Source organism: Antennarius striatus, chromosome 6 (genome assembly GCF_040054535.1).
Source record: "Antennarius striatus isolate MH-2024 chromosome 6, ASM4005453v1, whole genome shotgun sequence".
NCBI lineage: Eukaryota > Metazoa > Chordata > Actinopteri > Lophiiformes > Antennariidae > Antennarius > Antennarius striatus.
Genome location: NC_090781.1, coordinates 18,121,227 through 18,144,407, shown reverse-complemented (window position 1 = coordinate 18,144,407; position 23,181 = coordinate 18,121,227). Strand labels below are relative to the sequence as shown.

Here is a 23,181-nt window from a genome sequence, read left to right as displayed (position 1 = left end):
GCAGCCCGCTAGGCGAGGCGTCATTGATGACATCTTCAGATTTCTTTCCTCTGTAATCACGAGGTGGCAGGTTGATGCTTCGCTACCGCGGCTCAAAAGGCAAACATCCTGGTATTTAGTGTCCAAACAAGAGACACCCACCACAGCTGGGGACTGTAGTGGGATAGAAACACCCTCCCTCTCCGGGCGCCGTCGCGGCAGCACAGATGATGTTTGCTAGCACACATAGGCGGCGTGGGAAATTAGTTTTCAACATTTGGCGAGAGGGTACGGCGCAGATGTCTGCGGGTATCACGCCACGGTATCACGCCACGTTTCCTGAACAAATTTGGCTGACCTTTTCTCAGGTACAAATTTTCATCTTCACACCTACAGATTAGAGCGTTTAGCGGCTTGACATCGGCGGCGTGTAATCCTGACGCGTCGTACTCGAGTACCAATTACTTACATCGCTTCCTGTCACCTGACCGGCACCATCTTTGGCCTTTGACTCTCCCTCTAACCTCGTCTAGTTTCCTCTCCTGTTTCTCCAGATCCATCTGACCCTGAGCAGAAACACCATCAGTCAGATCCGACCCTACGCCTTCGCCGACCTCCAGGACCTCCACGCCCTCCACCTGGACGCAAACCGGCTCACCACCCTCGACGACTCCCACTTCCAGGGCCTGGTGAACCTAAGGCACCTCATCCTGGCCAACAACCAGCTGCACAGCATATCGGAGGGGGCGTTTCAGGTACGAACACCTGGACCCCACTGAGAACAATTTGGTATAAAGATGGATCACCCTGCATCAGAATTATCATCAGGAATAAGATATTACTGCTGTTTGTCAAACCAAAAGAAGATTTCGCTGCTGAGTCTTCCTCAGTAGGCGACGCTTTCAGACTCGCTGTGCTCCAGACGAGGTCAAGAGTCTGGGTTTAAAAAGTTAGTGGTCTATTGAAGCTCAGTCTGGTTGCGGCGCTGAGGATTCGGATCCGACTCTGAAGGAGCAGAATCGCCCTCGTCTTCCTCCGCCACTCAGCAGGATGCCTTTTAATAGCCCGACCGCTTAAACCGTTTCGCTTTTCATTGAGCGCTTCAGCTTCCTGTCTCTGCTCATTAAAAGTTGAGCGTTTCAGAACCAGAGCGGCTCAGACCTAAATGAAGTGCGAGCAGGAAGACGTGACGGTCCAGACCTCTTGAACTTGAACTCGTCATGATCCCCTCATGCTCCCTCCACTCCCCTCATCCGCAAGTTTAATCTACACGGTAACAGTTTTATCTCCCCCTGGTGGCGGTGAGAGGAATTGTGCGTCATCGTTAGAGTCGTTTTGCTGTCATGTATGTTCATCTCACTGAAAATAAATGAAGCTACATCTCATGAAAACCATCGATCCAGTTTTAACCCCTAGCGATATATCATTATGATTTCTTCCCAAAATGTCTTTTAACTCCCTGATTTGGAAGACGACCAATGCAACCTCCAGAGCGTCTTTATCACCTCAGAGCTCTCTGGACCCCTCAAACTATTTATTCGTGCCATTAAGACACGTGATTCCTTCAGTCCGGAGAGTAATAACACGGTTTATTGTAATGGGATTTGAGGCATTGTGTCAATGGAACATGGTCCTGATTGGGTGAATTATGACAGTGATAACAACAATTACGAGCGCGATCAACAGGCTGCTATCGTTCTCCTTCACCCCATGCCCTCTTCTCGCTCTTTGTGCGTTTGCCTGGCGTTTCGGCGGTGTACTGATTATTAGGGTTGCATGGAGGCAATTAGAGGAAACAACATGCTTTGGGTGCACAGCATTGACTGAGATAATTGATCTCCTTTTCTTTCTTGTTCCCTCTCCTACTTTCTTCCACTGTAATTGTCTCTCTTTCTCTGTCTTCCTTTTTTCTAATCTCCTCCCTCCATCCGTACTGAGTTTTCATCTCTTAGCGTTTCTTTCACCTTTCCTTTCGTGAACAGACTCACAAATGTAAAGCCGTTCCTGGAATGGTTTCCTGTTTTTAAAACCGAGCCTTCATCGTCCTGCCACCGCTGCTAGAGCGTTATAATTTCCGCCTGCTTCTGTCGCCCCTCTGCAGGACTTCCTGGAGACTCTGGAGGATCTGGATTTGAGCTACAACAACTTGGTGGACATCCCATGGGAGACCATCGCCCTACTGGTCAGCGTCAACACCCTCAGTCTGGACCATAACCTCATAGAGAACGTCCCTGAGGGAATCTTCTCCAACCTGCACAAACTGGCCAGGTCAGGATCAGCACTCATTACTGATAAAACCTACAAACAAGCTAAAACAGCTTCTATCTTCTGGGAATACAGAGTTGTTGTTGTTGTTGTTGTTGTGACAAGATTATAATAGAGATTCTGTTAATTATGTTTACTGAAGAGTATTTGTCACTCTGTTGAGCTGCTTTTCCTCTTATTTGATTTTCAAACTAATTAAACTTAAAATTAAAGCTCTGGGTGAGTTGCAGAAAAAAAAACGACTGAGCTGACGAAGCAGATCCCACCGTGTCGGACCTCTCTTTGAGTCTGCAGTAATCCCTCGTTACTCGCTGTCAATGCGCTCCAGGACCACCCGTGAAAAACGAAATTCCACGATATAGCAACAAACTATTTATTTTATTATTTAAGGTAATTTAAATGTTTATGAACCCTCCCCATACTGATATTAAACCACCTTATATCTGTATTACCTTCTCCCACACTCCTACAGACTGTTTAAAGCATGGTTAGGAGACACCGCTGTGACCCCATGTTAGTGTTTCCTCACCATTTCTTCATGCAGGCTGGAGATGCATCACTCTCTCTTTGTTATCCTCTCGTTTTAAAACAGTGGGAAGGAAATCTTTGAATCTCCTCCATGCAGTCTGTTTTCATGGCTAGGATTTTTTTTTTTAAATCCTCCAGTCTGAGCCTGACTTTCCTGACCCGCAGATAAATCATGGAGAGTTTAACTCCCATTGCGTCCTGTTGTTTCCTGGGATCCTGAACGGCTGTTCTTATCTGTAGCCGATATTCGTGGACGTTTACAGTGACCCCCGCCTTCGTCATAAAGACCCAGAAACCTTTGCATTCGCACAAGACAACTGGCGCCTTGGAGAAAACTCATAACACGATTGCGTTTCTGTTTTAACCCAACCTAATCTATCATCGGTTATCATCTAATATCTGTTTGTCTTTGAGCGTTTAATAAGCCCGTCCTAACAAACATAGACAACACACCATCTTCTACTTTTTTACTTGATTATATAAGATAAGTTATATATTTAACTCCTGGCTCACAATACCATTTGAACCCCATCAAGAGCAATCAATTCCAATTTACGCCCAACGACCGAGAATAATTGATGTGTAGGAAGGAAAAGCAGTCGGGTTCATATAGACAGTCAGCATTTATTAAAGGCTGTAATGAGTTCCTTTCACCCTGGAGACACAAACTTATGCACCAGCTGCTGTAGCTCTGAACTTTCCTTTGCACAGGTGAGCGGTCGCTGTCGCAAACACCCCCCCCACCCCCTCACACATACACACATACAGCCCCGCGAACCGACACACCGCCGGGGCTGCAGCTGCCCATGAAATAACTTAATTGAAATTTGTAACGTGCAGCATGCTCGCTGCTCTCAACTGTTATTAACTTCATGTTAAGTCATTGTTGAATATTTCTGGAGGTGCTTTGAGGGAAATAGATTTTCCTGTTCGAACGCTTGAATCTCCTGCATGATTACCAATCACCATGTCCAATGTTTTGGTGGGGTGGGGGGGAATTACTGCTCGGCTCCCAGAAATGACTCGGTGGCTGAAAGAGGTTAAATAGACCCTGCATAATTTATCCGTTGCTGGGTTACTTTGAGTTACTCTGTGGTCGTGTGCAATTCAGTTTTGGGGGATAAATTATTTATTATAGGCAGCAGCCTGATTTATTTATATGCACTTTTTCAAAAGAGTCCTTTTGCCTGAATTTATCTTGACCACCAGGGGCAGACTGATAAAATTTTACCTGCCTAATTTCCTGCAGTCTTGACTGTTTTGCACCAAAGTGATACCTACCCCCTAGAGGCAAATGTTAACGCCCAACATGCAATGCTATCTCGGCAGTCAGTGGGTTAAATCGTCCTCCAGATTAAAGCCAAATTAAAGAGGTAAAAATACCGTACCTGATATTCAAAGGATTCAGTTGACCTCTGACCTTCAGGATGCTTGTACAGGTGCAGTAGGACCTGAGTCTCTTTTGTGGGACGCTTTCTGCTGATCCCATGCAGTTTGTTGAATACAGTTTGAAGGTGTTATGTTCTCATATTCTAATATCACTTGTGGATAATGACACAGTAACATCTGTTAAAACTGTATCGTCATCAATTTATTTTTTACCTCATTATGTGTTTAGAAAAACCTCTCCTCCTCTCCAGAACAGAGCTGACAGTGTTAGAAACCAGAGTCTAATTGAAAGTGAAATGATTTGCGTTTTTATGACAGTGTTCCACCATCAGAAGCTCAGCTGAATGAGACAGGTTCCTGTCCACCAGGAACCTCTTGTTTAAAAAGGTTAAATATCTGGAAACCATCTCAGATTTATTAATTCCAGGAGATGTTTATAATTCTTTCAGCTTCCGCCTAATTAAAAAAAGACAGATGGAGGAAATGGAGAAAGGAAACGCTGCCCTTTCCTCCACCTCCCTCCTGGTATCTTATATTTGGCTGCCCGCCTCATATTCTCACTAATCCATCAAGCAGTTTGAAAGGTTTCACCACTTGAATAAAATTGCGTTGATTATTCTAAAACCATCTTTGTTTCATAAGGAAGTATTCTGTCAGAGGTGGAGACTGATCTTCCTCCCTCTCTCTGCGTCACCAGACTGGACATGACGTCCAACAAGCTGAAGAAAATCCCTCCAGACCCGTTGTTCCTGCGGATCCCGGTGTACGCCAAGATGAAGGGTTCTCCTCTCACGGCGCTGGTGTTGAGTTTCGGTGGGAACCCCCTTCACTGTAACTGTGAACTGGTGTGGCTTCGTAGACTGACCAGAGAGGACGACCTGGAGACCTGTGCTTCACCCAAAGACCTGGCCGGCAAATACTTCTGGACCATCAGAGAGGTTTGTTAGTCCCTGCAAAGCTACGACCACGCTGCATCACACGGATCACAGAAACCTCTGTGTAGGAGTCAAACATCAGGATACATTTGGTTAACTTTAGCTCACAAAACTAAATGGGTTTTAGGCACCAAATCTACTATAGTTTAGGCCCTAAATCTACTATAGTTTATGCACCAAATCTACTAGTTTAGGCACCAAATCAACTATAATTTAGGCACCACTTCTACTTGATTCCGTGGGCTCTTATTTATCTTGATATTATTGTAAAAAGTGAAATACCACTCATATTTAACTTGTCGATGACAGCTGTTCCACACCGTTTTAGGTCGTTTTCCACCAAATTCTGAAGCAAAATGGGTTTTTTTGTTCATTCGTAACTTTCATCTGCGGCTGCATGATGCTTTTCTCCGCCGAGCTGAACAGATGGCTTCACACGGAGAACGTTCTGCTGAAAATATGGAGTCGCTGAGTTTTGACTCGCAAAAACTGCATGAGAACCATGACATGTCTTTTTTTGTGCTACCACTTATATCAGGTTGTTAAATTAGATAAAACAGACAAACGTTGTAAAATTTGTGCTTTATCTCAGCGTAAATACCCAGGATGTTAATAAACTCTACTGTAAAGCCTCCCCCAGGGAGAGGTAACCTACTATAGTACATAAAAACAGCTTAAATAAAATATGAGAATGCAGAGCAATGAAATTCATGAACAGTCTGAGTGATCTGCCGTCATGAGGCCTGCATACGACTCGTCAATTACTGCTGATATTATTATCAATAGATATATATTGGCAAACAGGTCTCTGAGGCGATTTCCTCACTTGATGTCCCAAGTTTGAAAATAAAAGCGACAGCTAAATGCCTTTCCATTGGACAAAACATGACGAAACATCATCTAATGCTGTAGCTTTAACTTGTTAAATTGTTTTGTCGTTTGGCCAATATTCCATTTCACTGTGAAAGGTGTGAGCAGGCAGACACAGCCACACCGTTATTGATTATAAAGCCTATAATGCAGGATAATAAGGTTCATGTTTGGAGCAGACACAGCAGCCACTAAAGGTCAAACTGCTGCTGAGGTCCCAGAGACATGATGCCTTCAGGATCACGGTGGAATTGGGTTTCCGTAAAGGGAATGGCATGAAGGGTTTCACGATCCAGGGTCCGAGCCCTCCCAGGCTGCAGCGATAAGTGGAGGTGCGGTTCGGGATAAAGGTGGGATTAATTGGTATCATACCGAGTCATGAGAGTCCCAGACCTTTACCTCACCTCAGGTAATAGTCACCGACCTCCTCCAGGGAGGTGCGGTGGGATCGCTGTAAGAGGATTAGCCTTGTAAAGAGGTCAATCTAGGAAGTGTCTGTGTCACCTAAGTGGATGGCCGTATTAGCACTCAGAGAGTTAATAGCCTCTTTACCGCTGCAAGGACCAGCTAGCCTCCGCTATATCCATCAGAGGTCTGACATTACCCATCAGCCACCATGACAATCCCTTCTTATAGCATCAGCGCCGCCTCTCATCTGAAGGGAAGCTTTCGAAAGTCCAAGAGGTTAAATCCTCATGAAAAAGCAAGAAAAGGGGAAGCTGGTTGGAGTTTAAGGCTTTAACTGGACAAACCAGATATATATTAAGAGCAGAAAAGTATTCATACTCCTTTTTACGTCCATTATATAACTTCACGTCCACACATAGTGGTTCAACCCCGGAGAGCAGCCGAGTTCGATCGCAGGCTTTTACTTCACAGGAGCAGCTGAGGGTTAGGACGTGATGCAAGCCTGCAAGGCACCGATGTTTTATTTGAAGATGCGTCACGGCGGTCAGCAGGTCAGCAATCATCTCTGCTGGTAACAAAACATAAAAGAGGTTTAGAGATGCCCGGTGTGACAGGAATGATCAATGAGCCCCGCTCGGCGTGGCCTCGCATTAATACTGCAGCGGGGTTTTTCGGTGGGCTTTTTACTGGCTTAGGTGCCGGTGGGTGAGTTTGAGATATTAAAAGAGCTGGAAAAAACTCTTAATCTTCATGTGCAAAATATTTGAACTCCTTCTGAACGTCAGCTGTCAGGAAACACTGGAAACCAGTCATAGCCTCTGCGCAGAGGAAAGCTAAGGTCTGCACAACGCGATGAAGGGCTTCACTGTCTGTTATCGACGCTGACATCTAAAGCTGCAGGGAGATCTCTTTAAATCATCTGCTTTTAACGGCGCTCCCACAATTTCCAGTACAGTTTGAGGAGTAAATTCATTACTTGGTAGGGAATTCTCTCGTGTTGATAACCTGTCCCACTCGCAGGAGGAGTTTGTTTGCGAGCCGCCGATGATAACTCGCCACACCTCCAAGATGTTCGTGATGGAGGGTCAGGAGGTCAGCCTGCGCTGTAAGTCCATCGGAGACCCCGAGCCGTCCACCCATTGGGTCAGTCCCGACGGGAAGCTGATCGGCAACACGTCCAGAACCGTCTGCTATGAGAACGGATCGCTGGACATCCTCAAGGCGTCGGTCAAGGTAGAGATTTTACAAATTTTTAGCTGATGAATGTAGAGCTCCTGTGAGTTCAACACTTTTATTAACACCTCAATCGCTAAAATAAAAGTAGAATTATGTTCACACTTCTTTCTTCCTTCTCCGTCATGACCATTCAGTCTTTTTTTCTTTTCCCACCACCCCCTCAGGATTCAGGAAAGTTCACATGTATAGCCTCAAACGCTGCCGGCGAGGCTACCGCTCCTGTCGAGTTAGTTGTCAACCCGTCGCCGCACTTCGACCCGAAGCTGGACCCTGACCCGGGACCCTCAGACATCCCCACATCTATAAAGTCCAACGTCAGCGGCGGCCAGGCCCGGTCGGACCAGCAGAAGGTCAGCGTGTCGGACACGACGTCCAGCTCCGCCATCATCAGGTGGCCCCCCCAGAACCACATCCCGGGGGTCCGCATGTACCAGATCCAGTACAACAGCTCTACAGACGACATACTCATATACAGGTAAGAGACCCCGCGAGAGAGACGCTGGACTATATGGGAGTGGTTGTCATGGTTACCATTACAGAGGGACCTCTAGACAGGACTGTTTACCGTCTCTAATTTAACATGTAGACAAAACCTTTTGCCATTTTCATGTTTAAAAGAATTTTAAATTGAATAACACATTAAAAAAAAAGATTAGATCTCTAAATTCTTAGACGGTAATTACTGAACGGGTGGAGGAAAGTGTCAGGTGTGGTGTGTGACAGAAGAGTTTCAGATAAAATGAAAGGAAAGGTGTACAAAACTGTGGTGAGACCAGCGATGTTGTTTGGTCTAGAGACAGTGTCACTGAGGAAAAGACAGGAGACAGAGCTGGAGGTAGCAGAGATGAAGATGCTGAGGTTCTCTTTGGGAGTGACCAGGAAGGATAGGATCAGGAATGAGTACATCAGAGGGACAGCACATGTTAGAGGTTTTGGAGATAAAGTCAGAGAGGCCAGACTGAGATGGTTTGGACATGTCCAGAGGAGAGATAGTGGATATATTGGTAGAAGGATGCTGAGTTTTGAACTGCCAGACAGGAGGCCTAGAGGAAGACCAAAGAGGAGGTTTATGGATGTAGTGAAAGAGGACATGAAGGTAGTTGGTGTGAGAGAAGAGGATGCAGAAGACAGGGTTAGATGGAGGCAACTGATTCGCTGTGGCGACCCCTGAAGGGAAAAGCCGAAAGGAGAAGAAAAAGATTGGTTACTGCACTTTGCCTTTGAATGGAGTATCCATGTCCATATAGGGAAATGCAAATACAAAGTCCAGTATCTTGACGGCGGACCTCAGACGGTTCTGTTCTATGAGGAGAACCTGTTCACATTCTAGACACACACACACACACACACACAAACACACACACATACAGGCACACTGACCAATGCTGAGGTAGTCCTTTTGATGTGTGGAAATTTTCACAATCTTTAGTGTTTGTGTTTCCATGGCAACATCTCACGCCTGTTCTGCAGAACAGAGTGAGATTTCTTTCTGAAGCACATCTTGCTGCCGGGTTTTAATATTTACTTCTGACGGAGCGAAAGACCTTGTGTTCATTCAGACACACCTCTGCGGGGGCCGCCGCCGCCGCTGCCGCCTCCTTTAGGATGTAGTACATATTTGAGAAGCAAATATCAGCTGTAATAATTCCTCCCAATTTCTCACGAAAATCACCTATAAAGGGCAACGAATGGAGCATCATGGAACGGAGGCGGACGCCACATAATCCAGCAGACGTTTGCTTTGCTTTTGCAGTCAATAGAATAATTCTGAGATGAATGAGGTGAGACTCTGGGGCAAGTTTCAGGGTCTGTACCCGCCCCCTGCCCACCAGGAATCACGAGACCGGCACCGTCAACTAGCGCCGTAACCTAGCAACGTCATTCATACTGAATAATTGAATTTTATTCAAAAAGCATTTGAAGGGCAGAGAAACAACAAAAATGGGTCCGGTTTGAAGCAGAATGCCAAAAAAGCTGGACTTTTCTTGCCTTCAGCTGTAGAGGAGGTGGCAGGTGGGGGCGGAGGATGGATACTCACACCCCTGACTTTCAGGTGACCCCAGGAAATGACTTCCTTCCTCTCATGAGTGGGTTTAATTTATCAAATCCAACATTCCAAGTCAGAATTACGAGAGCGGAGCCGTCATTTTTAAGCTGAATGTTTCCTAAAACGACGAGGAGGAACAATCCCAACGTCATGGAGCACATTCATGTTGTTTATGTCTTGATTTTATTTGTCTTTATTCACATAAACTGAAGATTTTTAATTGCAATTTACACACAATATTTCAGAAAAGAAATAATTAAAAAAAAATAGCAAGAATCAGAAAACAATGAACTCATCTGGACCGTACCGGTGTTACAGGAGTTTTAATCATTTAAATAAAAGTTAATGTGAAAGTCAAGTTATAAAATAATGAATAACATTTCATGATTCAGTTAAACAGTTAAAATCCGGAACATTTTCTCAGACCGTCTCCATTCTCAAAAAGCAAAAATGAATTTTCTGTCGATGTGTCTTCTTCAGAAAGATAACAATTTTTAGCTTCAGGGCTACGCTGAAGGTCCGCTAAAAAAATTAAAGCATTTTCAAATCAATTTGGAACTTCAGGATTTTTGAATATGTTGTTTTTCCTGCATGGAGTTTTTTTTTTATGATTGTTTCAGGGATTCATTTTAAAAAACCAGTTCTGGCTGCTGTGGAAACCAGTGGGTGATGAGTGGGTTCATTTTGGGTGAACTGCTCCTTTAACACGTCTGTACATCTGGAAGCGGTGCAGATATTTATTTCCTGTATCCACAGTCCTTCTACTGCTGGATTCCTCTCAGGCTCCGCTTTCCTGCGGCGCCTGAAGGCATCAGATGCAGCCAAGCACAGTTTCAAAGGTCAACAGTTTTATTCTCCAGCTCGGCTGAGAAAAATCAGAGGATGGGGACCAAAACAAAATCACTCTCCTGCTTTCCACCAGCTGGCGTTCGGCAAACACTCTGAAGTCGCTCCAGCAGGGCCGACGGTAGATTCAGACGGAGAGCGATTAGCGGCGGTCTGCTGACAAGAGGGCTTCCAGAACGAGAGGGCGGCGTGAGGCAAACCGGTCGCACCGTCGGAAGGGAGGGCTGGAATGTAGAAGGAGAAACTCAACCCTGGATGGAGGATCCAAATGGAGGCTTCTACTGTCGGATCAGTTGGGATAAAACCTGATGGAACCTCAGAGGACGGACACAGGAAGATCCCGTCCAATCACCATGCAGATACACAAATGTTCTTCCTTTCCAGATGAGGAGCAGATGGCAGATGATAATCCAGATTATTCAGATCTAACTTCTTTCCCACTCTTCCAGTGATGATAAAGGAGGCGAGAAAAACTTCCTTTATTGGTCACGTCACTCCAGATCCACTTTCCAATCTGATTGGCTGTTGGTTGGCTCAGGTCCCGCCCAGTGTTGTGCAATTTAGAATTACTAAAACTAAAACAGGCAGAGCTGGACTAAACCTCAGCTTCCTGCCTTCTCCACTCTTTTATTTTTATATTTTTTTTGATTGACCGTTTCTAGTTTTGTGCACGCTTCATGAGAGCGGATCAAAGAGCGCGGGAATGAGTTTCGAGCCGAGTCTTTGAACTCTCCGTGAGAGGCTCTCTGCCTCCTCTTCCTCCTCCTCTTCCTCCTCCTCCTCCTCCTCCTCCTCCTCCTCCTCCTCTCTGGATCTTAAAGCGACAGTGAAGGAAGCCTGCTGATGACAGTCTGGTCATGGAAGGAGCAGCAGCTCTGGGCTTCATCGTGTCGGGAGGAGGAGGAGGAGGAGGAAGAGGAGGAGGAGGAGCTGCTCCGTAATTTTCCAGCTGCTGAACTTCCAGCCTGAAGCCGGAGCATGTTCCCCCACAGGCTGCTGCGTGACGAATGAAAGTTTTAGTGACCATCATCGCTGTGATGCTGCAGGGGGGGTGGGGGGTGGGGTGGGGGCTCAGTTCAGGCGGAAAAGTGATGCAATGCAAACCAGAGGCGTCTTTAAGATCACAGCCGTCCCTCCCCAGCTTCATCTCTGCACCTCCTCCTCTTCCTCGCCGCCGTTCTTCTTCCTCGTCTCAGTTGCCACTCGTTCTCATTCAGCAGAATGTGCTGAGCTGGCAGAAAAGTGGAGGAGCGAAATGTCGGGATAGCAGATAGTTGCCCCCCCCCCATCCCCTTCCCTGAGTGAGGAGGAGGGGGAGGAGGAAGGGTGGTGGGGAAGGAGGGGCTTTTCTAAACAATATTCCCAACTTCACGGCAATATAACTTGAGCAGCTTCATCCTTCACCTCTGTCTCTCTCTCTCTCCACACACACACACACACACACACACACACACACACACACACACACACACACACACACACACACACACACACACACACACACACACACACACACACATACACACTAAGGATTATGAGTCCATGGAGAGATCAACCTCTGTCAGCAGCAGGAAATGAATTTATTGATTCTTCCTCCTTTAATATTCTCTTCAACTCCTCTTTCTCTCCAGGAATGTGTGTGCGTGCGTGTGTGTGTGTGTGTGTGTGTGTGTGTGTGTGTGTGTGTGTGTGTGTGTGTGTGTGTGTGTGTGTGTGTGTGTGTGTGTGTGTGTGTGTGTGTGTGTGTGTGTGTGTATCTGTATTTGAATCTCGCTCTCAAAGGAGAGATGAAAGGGAAGGGAGGGAGGAACAAGGGACGGGTTGCCGCTGCTGGAGATGTTTCCTCCTCTCAGCTGATGCAGACTTTTGGGGGGAGGAAGTGAGGATGGGAAGCGAGGAGAAAATGACAGCCAGTCGTTTTTCTGCTGAGATGATAAGGCATCAGCTTTCTTCTGTAACCACACCTCCAACTTTCAATCGCTCCATCACCACGGAGACCTTTAGAGATCTGCTCTGATGTCACCTTCCTTTCACTTCCTCCTCCTTGGCTCCGTCTCATCGCCTCGGCGTATGTCTGAATGTGACCTCCTGCTCCTTCTCCCCTTTACTGTGTTCTCCCTTCATCAGCCAAATGTCATTGGTTCCCGCCGGGGGTCTAGCGCTTAGAAAACATCCAGCGCCGGAGATGACAGCCGGACTTTTCAGCTGAGATCAAATCAAAAGGTTTTCTCTCCAGCTCAGACTCGGAGACGCGGCTTGCAGACGGCGGGAGGTCAAAAATCGTCTGAAAAGTAACGGCGGCGAGGCGGGAGCATCGAGTCCAGCATCGGCTGACCGATTTATCCTGGATCAGACCATCCTTGAATTCTGTGTTAGCGGTCTTACAGCTAATGCTAACGATCCGATGTGTGAACACACATTTTAAAAAAAACAGACGAATGCACGTCTAATTAATTTAGGAAAACAAATGGATGACTGGAAACCAAGCGGGCCTCTGTGCAGCTTTATGGTATCGGGCTGTGTCTGACCTTCTGTAATATCACAGGTTTATTATGTCCAAAAGGACAACAATAAAACTTTATTATACAGCTGGATTCGCTTGTTGATGCAAAATCATCCACATTTACGGCCTGGGGGGTTTTTGAGGCGGCCTTATCACCCATAAATTACTCGGTGTGTCTTTCCATGTAGATGTAATGGAAACTGCCGAAGCGCTCGGGGGGAGAGACCCTGTGGAGTTCCTCTCCGACTCGATCGCGGCGTGACGAGCAAACACCTCCCGCCTCCGTCGGCACGCACACGACCTCGAAACCGAGGAAGCATTCCACCCCATCGGCCCGTAAAAAAAGAGAAGCAGCGTGCGTCGTTCAAAAGCAAACGAGGCCTCTGATGTAAAGCGTGCTACCGCTGGTGGGCGGGGTCTGCAGTGGCGGCAGAATTCCTTAGAGTCCCTAAGCGCCGCTGCTTCAAAGATGGAGGAATGCGACCCGCTGGAAAAGTTCCTCCTCACTTCAGTTTCGTCGACCATCGTGCAGAACTTTTCCCTTTGTGCAGATTCGGTTTTGTTTGTTCGCCTTCTGTCGACTTTTACTTTGAAAGGCTGGAGAGGAAAGAACTTCATTCTCCTTCTCTTCTTCTAGTTTTCTCTCCAGCAGCTTTAATGTTCCTCTGTTTTCCCTCCGGCTGTTCGAAGTCGACTTCTCCTGTTCTGCTCATGATAACGCGGCGTTAGCGCGACGATCTGATTGGTTACGGCCCATAAAGCCGCCACCCAACAACCATCCTGGGACCAGTTCACCCATTACAACAAATAGAATTACTCCTCATCTATCTGCTCCTTCGATCGCTTCCGAGCTGCTCTCTCCTCCTCTTCTTCTTCCTCTTCCTTTTCACTCGATGCTTGTTCTTCTTCTCCTCTTCCTCATCCACCGTTCTCCTCCTCTTCATTCCTCTCATCTGTTCTTTTCTCTCATTCTCTCCTGATTGATATTCAGAGGATGAAAGTCGACGAAACAGCAGAGAGACTCTCACCCTGACCTTGTTGGCGTGAAGGGAATTAGCCGAGCACTTATTATTCCTTTAGTGTCGGAATTTGATTAAAGTCGCCTTTTTAGGAATTAAAACTAATCAGAAAAGAAAGAGGTTGGGGTTTTTTTTTTATTCCTACTTATTCTACAATTTTGTTTGGTCCCACTTTAACAGAGAGCAGCTAAAACATCTCCAGCTCCACGTCTCATTTTGTTTCCTTATTGTGCTGCCGTTGGGTTATGACTGGATTATTACCGACTTTTCCCTCCTTCTCGTCTTCAGGCGACCGACATGTCCCTCAGGTTCGCTTCTAACTGTACAGCCAGATTCACTGCTGTCAATTACACACAATCATCGCTATCCTGCTGTCACCCCCCCCCCTTAGGGTTTTATATCCGAACAATTTCATTCAAAGAAACTGCTCCCATCAGACGCTGCAAAATCCAGGCGCTAAATATGAGAAATAAACACCAGGTTTGAGGAGAAAATGGTTTGAAATCGTCCGTGCAATAAGATTTGGATCCAGTCTGGAAATAAAAAAGTTAAAACTATCACTAATCATTAAGTTGTTCAATCTGTCTCTTATTTGAAAGATGCCTTTCAAATAAGCATCTTATTTTGAAAGGCAAAAATATCACACTCATATGCACACAAAAAAATGATAATTCTATTATTTTAATAATAATAAAATAATAATGTTATAGAAATTAAGGACAGCGTGACTTAAAGGTGGTCACATGACCTTTTGGAGGAAAACATCTCCAGAAGCAGAAAGTTGAGGACTTTCAAAATAAAAGCAGGTGTAACGCTGCAGCAGGTCTTGTACCTGCAGGATGTGACCAATGAGGGATCGTTTTGGAATGTGAGGCGTCTCCTAGGAAACCTCAAGCGGCTCCATTTTTGTCTGCATTATTCACAAAGCTGTCGTGAGCAGACAGAGGCGTCACTCATCCGTCCTAATCCCGTATGACACCTGACGGATTTAATTTCATTACGAGCGCTACATTATTCAAACACTGCAATGATACAAACGGTAGCCCTGACATGTTTGAACTGAAATTATCTCGGATCTTTACCTACCTTCTATTATGCAGGACTCATTCTGCCCCCGGCAACAGGAATATTAGTATGAAGCTGTAGTATAAAGAAATTTTACTGGCTGATATACAGCTATCTCCACTAAAGTTGCATTTATACAAGGTCACGCTTGTTTGTCCGTATCCTATACAGTCGGAGGTACCTGAATGGTCTGTGTGTCTTATTATCTGTTTTCATTAGATACGGAGCAGAAAATGTGAATTACAGACTGACCCTATAACCTTATTCTGCAGAAGCCGGTGATTATTTTGCATTTAATCGAACAACTGTCGCATCTGTGAAGATTCCTGAGGCTGAAGGAGGTTTTTTTCCTCTTCGGTGTTAAAATTCCAGGATGTTCAAGGCCAAGAAAGACATTTAAACACACAATCTGTGCAGCAGAGGCTTCCAGCAGCGCGTCTCCTGAAGAACCCCACACCTTAGCTCAGAGGTAGATAGCGCTAACGCTAGCTATTTTAGCCAGATCAGCTGCTCGCTGTTCCTTCACGGGTCTAAGGTGTGAACATGTGACCTCATTACTGAGTCGGACCTGTTCAGACCTGAAGGCGTGAAGCAGCGGCCCGTCGTCCGGCTGACGCTAATGGAGCCGCCGTTCAATCCTCTGATTGCTGCGTTCAGTTCTGCATCGACACCTCGGGCTGGAACATGACATACTTCAAGCCAAGGCTACAGGCAGTGTGTGTGTGTGTGTGTGTGTGTGTGTGTGTGTGTGTGTGTGTGTGTGTGTGTGTGTGTGTGTGTGTGTGTGTGTGTGTGTGTGTGTGTGTGTGTGTGTGTCTGAGAGCGAGAGAGAGAGAGAGAAAGGGGGCCCTAGGCGTTTGTTCAACTGTTTGTCTAACTTGGATTGTTGCAGCACTTATAGACCAGACCTCTATAATAGACTGGCTGTCTCTCTGGGAAACACACACACACACACACACACACACACACACACACACACACACACGAAGACAAACGGCCAGCAGGTCGGGCCGGGTTTTATAATTCTATTGCTTGTCTCGTCACTTCCGCCCTGAGGTTGATAAATAGGTGGCGCTCTGCACAGGCTGACACCTGAATAATGTAAACACAAAGACCACACACACACACACACACACACACACACACACACACACACACACACACACACACACACATCTATGGAGAGAATACTGTTACAAACACAAACACTCCCATCGTAGCAACATGAACCGGACCTTCTCTAGGCCGGGTCAGTTCCCAGTTCTGTTCTCCTTCCATGGATACCATCTCTCTGCATCCCATAATACTCAGTTCTTTCCCTCTCCTTTGTTTTTACGAGTTCTTCTCTCCATCGTTGTCGCCGCTGGAATTATTTTAAGGAATCAGAGGAGGCTTAGAAGTCATTACGACCACACGTCTACATTCAGCTGCTATTACTTTCCGTAACATCCCATAATAACAGTATCCTGTCTTTTCATCCGTGAGGTGTGTTCTGACTGATCTATACCTGCTACGCATTTAGAAGGATGTATTCTGCATCATAACTCATTATTATCATGCATTACAGCTCACTATGATTATACTCCACCAGTGTCTTTGAGTCCTCGCTGCTCTGACTCCTCCTCCTGCATCTCCCTCCTCGCCCCCACCTCCTCCGTCTCATTGCTTCTCCGTCTTCATCTGCTGCTCTTCCTCCCTCTTTTCTCCCCCCTCCACCCCCCCCTCTTTAATCTCCCTCTACCTTGTACCCTTTGATTTCCACATTGGAAATTGAAAGTGCTTCATCCCTCTTCGTTCCCTCGTCTCCCTCGCTCCGTCTGTCTTTCCTGCGTGTGGACGTTCTCTCCACTTCCTCTTCCATTTTCTACTTCCTCTTTAATCTCCTGTATTATTGGGGGAAACTCGTCGCCGTTCTCATAACCAGAACGAATGTATCTCTCTCTCTTTGTGTCCCCCCCGCCCCCCCCTCGTCCAGGATGATCCCGGCCAACCACAAGTACTTCCTGCTCAGCGACCTGGCGTCGTCGCGCGACTACGAGCTGTGCGTTTTGGCCGTCTACGACGACAGCATCACGGCGCTGACCGGCACCAAGCTGGTGGGCTGCGTGTCCTTCAGCACCGAGACGGAATTCGGACGCTGCCATTCCATACGGGACCAGGTTAGCGCCTGGAACACAAACGCTCCAATCGCGACGTTTTCACACGCTCCCTGCTGACTCGTCTTCCTGCGTTTGATTCTTTCAGTTCCTCGGAGGCACCATGATCATCATCATCGGCGGCATCATCGTAGCGTCCGTCCTCGTCTTCATCTTCATCCTCCTGATGAAGTACAAACTGCACAGCAACCACTACAAGCAGAAGGCCGCCGCCCGCCACGCCAACGTCTGCTCCCAGACCAATGGAGGAGGAGGAGGAGGAGCCAACATCCTGGCCCTGCCTCCTTCCTCCTCCTCCAGCGGACAGGGTAAAGACAGACGGTGTGAAGGTTCGTGACTCCTCTTCCTCACCTGCTGCTGAATTAACTGTTTGTCTTCCAGGTGGAGGTGTGAATAAAAATTCCCAACCGTCATCGTCGGCGGAGGGGATGGGAGGGGCTTCTCTTCGAGGGACGACTGTAGTGGACTTAAACCCCGCCCATGACGATGACGCCATCTCCCAATAACAAACAGGAAGCTGTCAGTCAGAACCCACGACCCGCCAATCTCTCGCCCCAAACAATACTCCACACCCCCCAAACCCCTGTTTTTGATTCGTTGCTGGTGCCTGGAGCTAAACTCCACTTTCCTCCGAGGAGCGGCCTTCGTCCTGGGTGAGTATCTGCCCCGCCGTGAGGGTTGGGGGAGAGGGAGGGGGTCAGTTTCTGGACCTCTGTCGTGACGTTTGGCGCCGATTGCAAGCGTGTAAAACTGTCGTGTTGGTTTTAGCGCCGTCACGCCAAACGATTTCAGCGCAAAAATTTCCGTTAGAGGAGCAGGAAGGAGAGTTTCGTTTGAAGTCTGTTTGAAATGGAAATCTGGAACGGAGGCGCTGAGAGGAAGCGATAGAGAGGAGAGGCGCTGAGAGGAAAAAGCCAAGTTCATTCAGCCTCGCATGGCTGCGTTCCATTCAGAACACACTCAGATGAACAGTCACTCACCTGGATAACGCACAGGTGTTCACACACACCTCGGTGCGGCCAGCCGGAGATCGAACTCGGATCTCCCTTGATTGAATGAGCAGGAAGCGTCCAGGGGCTCCTCTGATTGGTGCAGCTGTTAATGATGTCACTGTTTATGATGTCATCAGCTGAAACCGGATGAGCGCGGATCAAACGGTGTGATTTTCTGTTTGTTTTCTTCCATCGCTTAGATACCATGACGACCGAAACAGTTCATCCTTCATTCCAGTTTCCTCCTCCTCCTTCTTCTTAGTAATACAAACAGCCCCCCCGTCCCCCCGCCCCCCAGTCATTTATTTGATTTTAATGAGTTGTTTTATTGTGAGGCCTTCGTCCTCCTCCTCTTCCTCCTCTCCTTTCATTTCGGAGTTCAAGGTTATTTTGTTTGTCAGTTATCCTTAACTTTTCTCTTTATCTTTCAATATGTTCGTTCTCACATTGGGACGTGTCTATCCTCTGGGGGGGGGGGTCGATGTGAGTCGTTTCTGTTCGGGTTTTTTTGCATGAATTGTTTCCGATGAAGGTTCAGGTCAACAACAGGGCCTGCAGTCAGCTGACGTTTATGCTAATGAGCCAAATAGGAAGTCGCTTACCTGTTAAACTATAAGATTATTGGTCAGAAAAAAAGGGGCGGGGTCATAGAAGTTCTTTTTTTCAGTTGTTGTTGTTTTTTATAAAGTTTTTGCATTTTTCATCCTGAAGTTTTCTCTTCCTGTGCTGTGTCTACACCCTTCCTTCTTCCTCTGTTCTCTGTTCTCTCCATCCGTCATCCACTCGTCCTCTAGTGGCCCAAACCTCCTTCTGACTGTTCATCATGATGACCCTCAGTTCTTTCCTGCAATCACACTACTCCGTTAAAAACACATAGTTTGTCATGTCACACACACACATTCAGACACAGACTGCAGTGTCACAAAAGCAATCTCGGTACACACAGATACACACACACACACACACACACACACACACACACACACACACACAGTGACCCTCAGGCCATTTGTTGTGGGTTTAATATAGAAAGGATCTCAATGCACCTGCTTTTCTTCCAATCCATCTGACCTGAGCTGCTGGTCAGATTGCCTCACCCCGTGCAAACAAACACACATGCACACACACACTCACAGAGAGAGAGAGAGAAAGCTGCAGAGCTGCAGAAACACAAAATTAAGTGTTTGTGTATGTATTTCTGTGCTTATGTGTATTTTTCTGTTTTTTCTGGAGGACTTTTTCTGTGTGTGTGTGTGTGTGTGTGTGTGTGTGTGTGTGTGTGTGTGTGTGTGTGTGTGTGTGTGTGTGTGTGTGTGTGTGTGTGTGTGTGTGTGTGTGTGTGTGTTGGTGGTTATTACCTCAACTGAAGGATGGTTCATGGTTCTGTTGACATAAACTGAACCTCTCATTGAAAATTTTAGCATCTAGAAAAGATTCAATAAAAGGTTCAATAAACCATCTGTCAGATAATTATCATCATCACCATCGTCATCATCATCATCATCATCATCTTCACCATCATCATCATCATCGTCATCATCACCATCGTCACCATCGCCGTCATCATCATCACCATCATCATCACCATCGTGATCATCACTGTCATCATCATCATCAACATTATCATCTTCACCACCATCACCATCATCATCAACATTATCATCTTCGCCATCATCATCATCATCATCTTCACCATCATCACTGTCGTCATCATCATCATCATCATCATCATCACTAACTCACCAGGAGGATTCATGGCTGACTTAAATTGGGCGCTCATGAGACCACTGTGCTTAACAAACACGTCGATGAACATGTTTCTCACCAAGGTTACATAAATACAGATGATAAGAAGCATAAGTGTTATATAAGAATCAGCTTTATAGTTTAAACCAAGGCTGGGAGCCTCATTACACACCCTATGATGAGGCCTGGAGAAACGGGGGGGGGGGGGGGGTCTCACGCCAGGCAAAGCAATGTGTCTGAATTTGATTTAAAAAATATGCTTTTTGGCCTTTTAAAGTTTTCTTTGGACATCAGGACATCACACACACACACACACACACACACACACACACACCACTCCTCCCATTGGAGGTATCGTCACCGGACGCTCGGTAAAAGCGTCGTTCCCAGCGCCACACACAGTGCCACAGTGACCCCTGGTGGTCAGCATATGCGCTGACACGGACCGGTCATCCAGAGGAACCTCCTGCCTTCACTTTGGGTCTGCAGGCTGGTTTGTTTGTAGGTCTATACAGGACGGCTCAACCCTGCTGTCACTTTCCCCTTAACCAGCCGATGAAACATCCAATCAGGGACCACCACAGATGTTTCCATCTTTTTATTACGCCGCGACTTGTTTCACCTTATATCTATATACCAGAACCAAAGGGTTGATTTAAAAAAGCAAAACAAGTAGCGTAAATTAAATCAATTAAAACCACCAGAACCAGTTGACCTCAGGGAGGAAGCACATTTAGAACAGGAAGCAGATTTGGAATCACCTCAGGACGCCAAAATAAAAGTTCTCTTTCCTGTTTTCTACATACACAAAAGCCGACTCAGCTCTTCCCTCATATCTGTTTCCACAGAGAGGCCTTGGAGTGTATTTTGAAGCCGACAGCTTCATAAACCCCTCGACTAAAACGAAACAAAGTCTTTTAATCCCCGTCTGAAATTAAAAAAAAAGACTGGAATGAATATGGAAAGAAGTAGAAAGACAGATAAAGAGGGGCGCGCGACAGACGGATGGATGGCGGTTTACAGCTGGTGAAGGAGAGACAGCTGAAGGAAGACAAAGAGAGGGAGGATTATCTACTTATATTTAGTCAGAGAGACGGGGAGAGAAAGGAATGACAGAGGAAACAGCCACACAGCGAGATGAGTCACGGCGCCTCGAGACAGTTATTGACACGCAAAGATGGAGAGGGAAAGAAGCCAGGGATGATGGGAGGAAGAGGAGACATGGAGTGAAGGGGGGAAGAAGATTGAAGACGAAGAGGAGAAACTTTAATGTTAATAAAACTGAATAAATAAATCTTTGTTTCTTCTTCTTCTTTTTTTCTTCCATTCAACTTGTGTCATTCCAGACTTTCCCAAAGTGATTCAACTTTCAGAAATGAATTAAAAACTGTAAACACACACACACACACACACACACACACACACACACACACTCTTCCAGCGTCCTTGACCATGTGTTTTCCTGCTGCTGTTAAATCAACATGTTTGATGTAGTTATTTTTGTTTTCTCATATTTACTTGTATTCAGCCTCACGGCGCTGGAGGCGCACATACACACACACACACATACACACACACACACACACACACACACACACACACACACACACACACGCAGAGGCAAGTACGCAAACCCCCTATTTCCACCTGAGAAGCTGAAACGTCTTGAGGGTGAGAGAAAAAGTCCAAGGATGATTTAACAAAGAGATGCAGAGATTAAAAAAAGAAAGCTAATGAGGGATGAAGGGAGAGATGGAGAGATGGAGCGATGGAGGAGAGATGGAGCGATGGAGGAGAGATGGAGGAGCGATGGAGGAGCGATGAACAACCATTATCAGCTCGTCGGTTCTAAGTGCTCTATAAACACAGCCGGCCAGAGTCAACAATATTATTGTCTTTATTTGGCCATTACATAACCAGACCCCCCCCCCATACAGATTGGTGTCATTATGTAATCTCTGTCCTCCGTTATGCAAGCATTTTCCTTCACTCCTTTTCTTTATGTTGTTCTTATTTTCTTGCTCTTTTAGCACCTTTTAGCTTTTCAGTCTTTGCTGTTTCTGCACCTCCTCCTCCTCCCTCCTCCTCCCTCCTCCTCCCTCCATCCTTCCTTTCTCACTCCTTTCCCTCATATGAAAGCGAATTCCACCTCTCTGTCTCCATCTCTTATTTTCCTCCGCCTCTGTTTTCCTTCATCCAGCTGGGATCAATCCTTCATTAACATAGAACAAACACAAAATGCACTAAAATAACGGAATTATTTATTAAATCATGTTTTGTGATTTGAGTCTTTTAAATGATGGATGTTATTGTTTAAAGAACTGCAGTCGCTCAGTCTTCTGATTAATTATAGATCCATACCACATTTATTTTTAATCAAATCGTTGATACATTTTAAAACCCAATTATGAACACAGTTGGTTTCATTTAACTTTGCCCGTTTCTATTAGTTTCCCTTCTGTCTGCTGATGATTGATTATTCTATTTATTCTAGTTCTTTTTTTATCCCATGTCTCACAAATGAACTGTTTAATGTGTGGAGACTTTTTGAACATCAGCCCAAAACATATTCTATATCACATGTGTCAAACTCAAGGCCCAGGGGCCAAATGTGGCCCGCCACATCATTTCATGTGGCCCACGAGAGGTCAAAATGTCTAAAAATAAAAAGGTCAAAAGAGTACTTTGACCAAAAACTACATTTCCCACAATGCAGTAATTAAGGCTATTTTAACTTTGACAAAAACAAAGTCAGGGCGGCACGGTGGCGCAGTGGTTAGCGCTGTTGCCTCACAACGCGGCGGTTCCGGGTTCGAGTCCCACTCTGTGCAGAGTTCGCATGCTGTCTGCGTGGGTTCTCTCCGGGTTCTCCGGCTTCCTCCCACCTCCAAAAACATGCGCTTCAAGTTGATTGGCCGGTCCCAAGTTGCCCGTAGGAGTGAGTGTGTGTGTGCATGGTTGTCTGTCTTAGTGTGTGGCTCCGCGGTGCACTGGCGTCGTGCCCGGAGTGTCCCCCGCCTCACGCCACATGCCAGTGACCCACTACAGCGGATAAAAGCAGCAGAAAATGAATGAATGAATGAAAAAACAAAGTTAATGTCCTAACTTGTGTGTGATGTTATTTTCTTTATTTACTTGGATATTTACTTATTTGATGGCGTTATGTGGATTTAATGATCTGATAAAATTAAAAGAAT

At 46.1% G+C, this 23,181-nt stretch overlaps 1 protein-coding gene across 7 annotated transcripts in view; it reads left to right on the top strand.

Annotated features, from left to right (window-relative positions):
* Positions 1-23,181, top strand: part of si:cabz01090165.1 (uncharacterized protein LOC100333421 homolog) — a 136,238-nt gene that overhangs the window by 111,733 nt on the left and 1,324 nt on the right. For 5 of the 7 annotated variants that reach the window (XM_068317745.1, XM_068317742.1, XM_068317744.1 and 2 more), the window contains 8 exons: positions 534-734; positions 2,081-2,247; positions 4,859-5,099; positions 7,395-7,607; positions 7,775-8,085; positions 17,066-17,249; positions 17,335-17,554; positions 17,628-17,899. In XM_068317745.1, the coding sequence (XP_068173846.1) occupies positions 534-734; positions 2,081-2,247; positions 4,859-5,099; positions 7,395-7,607; positions 7,775-8,085; positions 17,066-17,249; positions 17,335-17,554; positions 17,628-17,752 (1,662 nt within the window). In that variant the 3' untranslated portion in view covers positions 17,753-17,899. Of the gene's footprint in view, positions 1-533; positions 735-2,080; positions 2,248-4,858; positions 5,100-7,394; positions 7,608-7,774; positions 8,086-17,065; positions 17,250-17,334; positions 17,900-20,832; positions 21,229-23,181 lie in introns of those variants that run through there. The other 2 variants (XM_068317743.1, XM_068317748.1) reach the window with 2 other exon arrangements.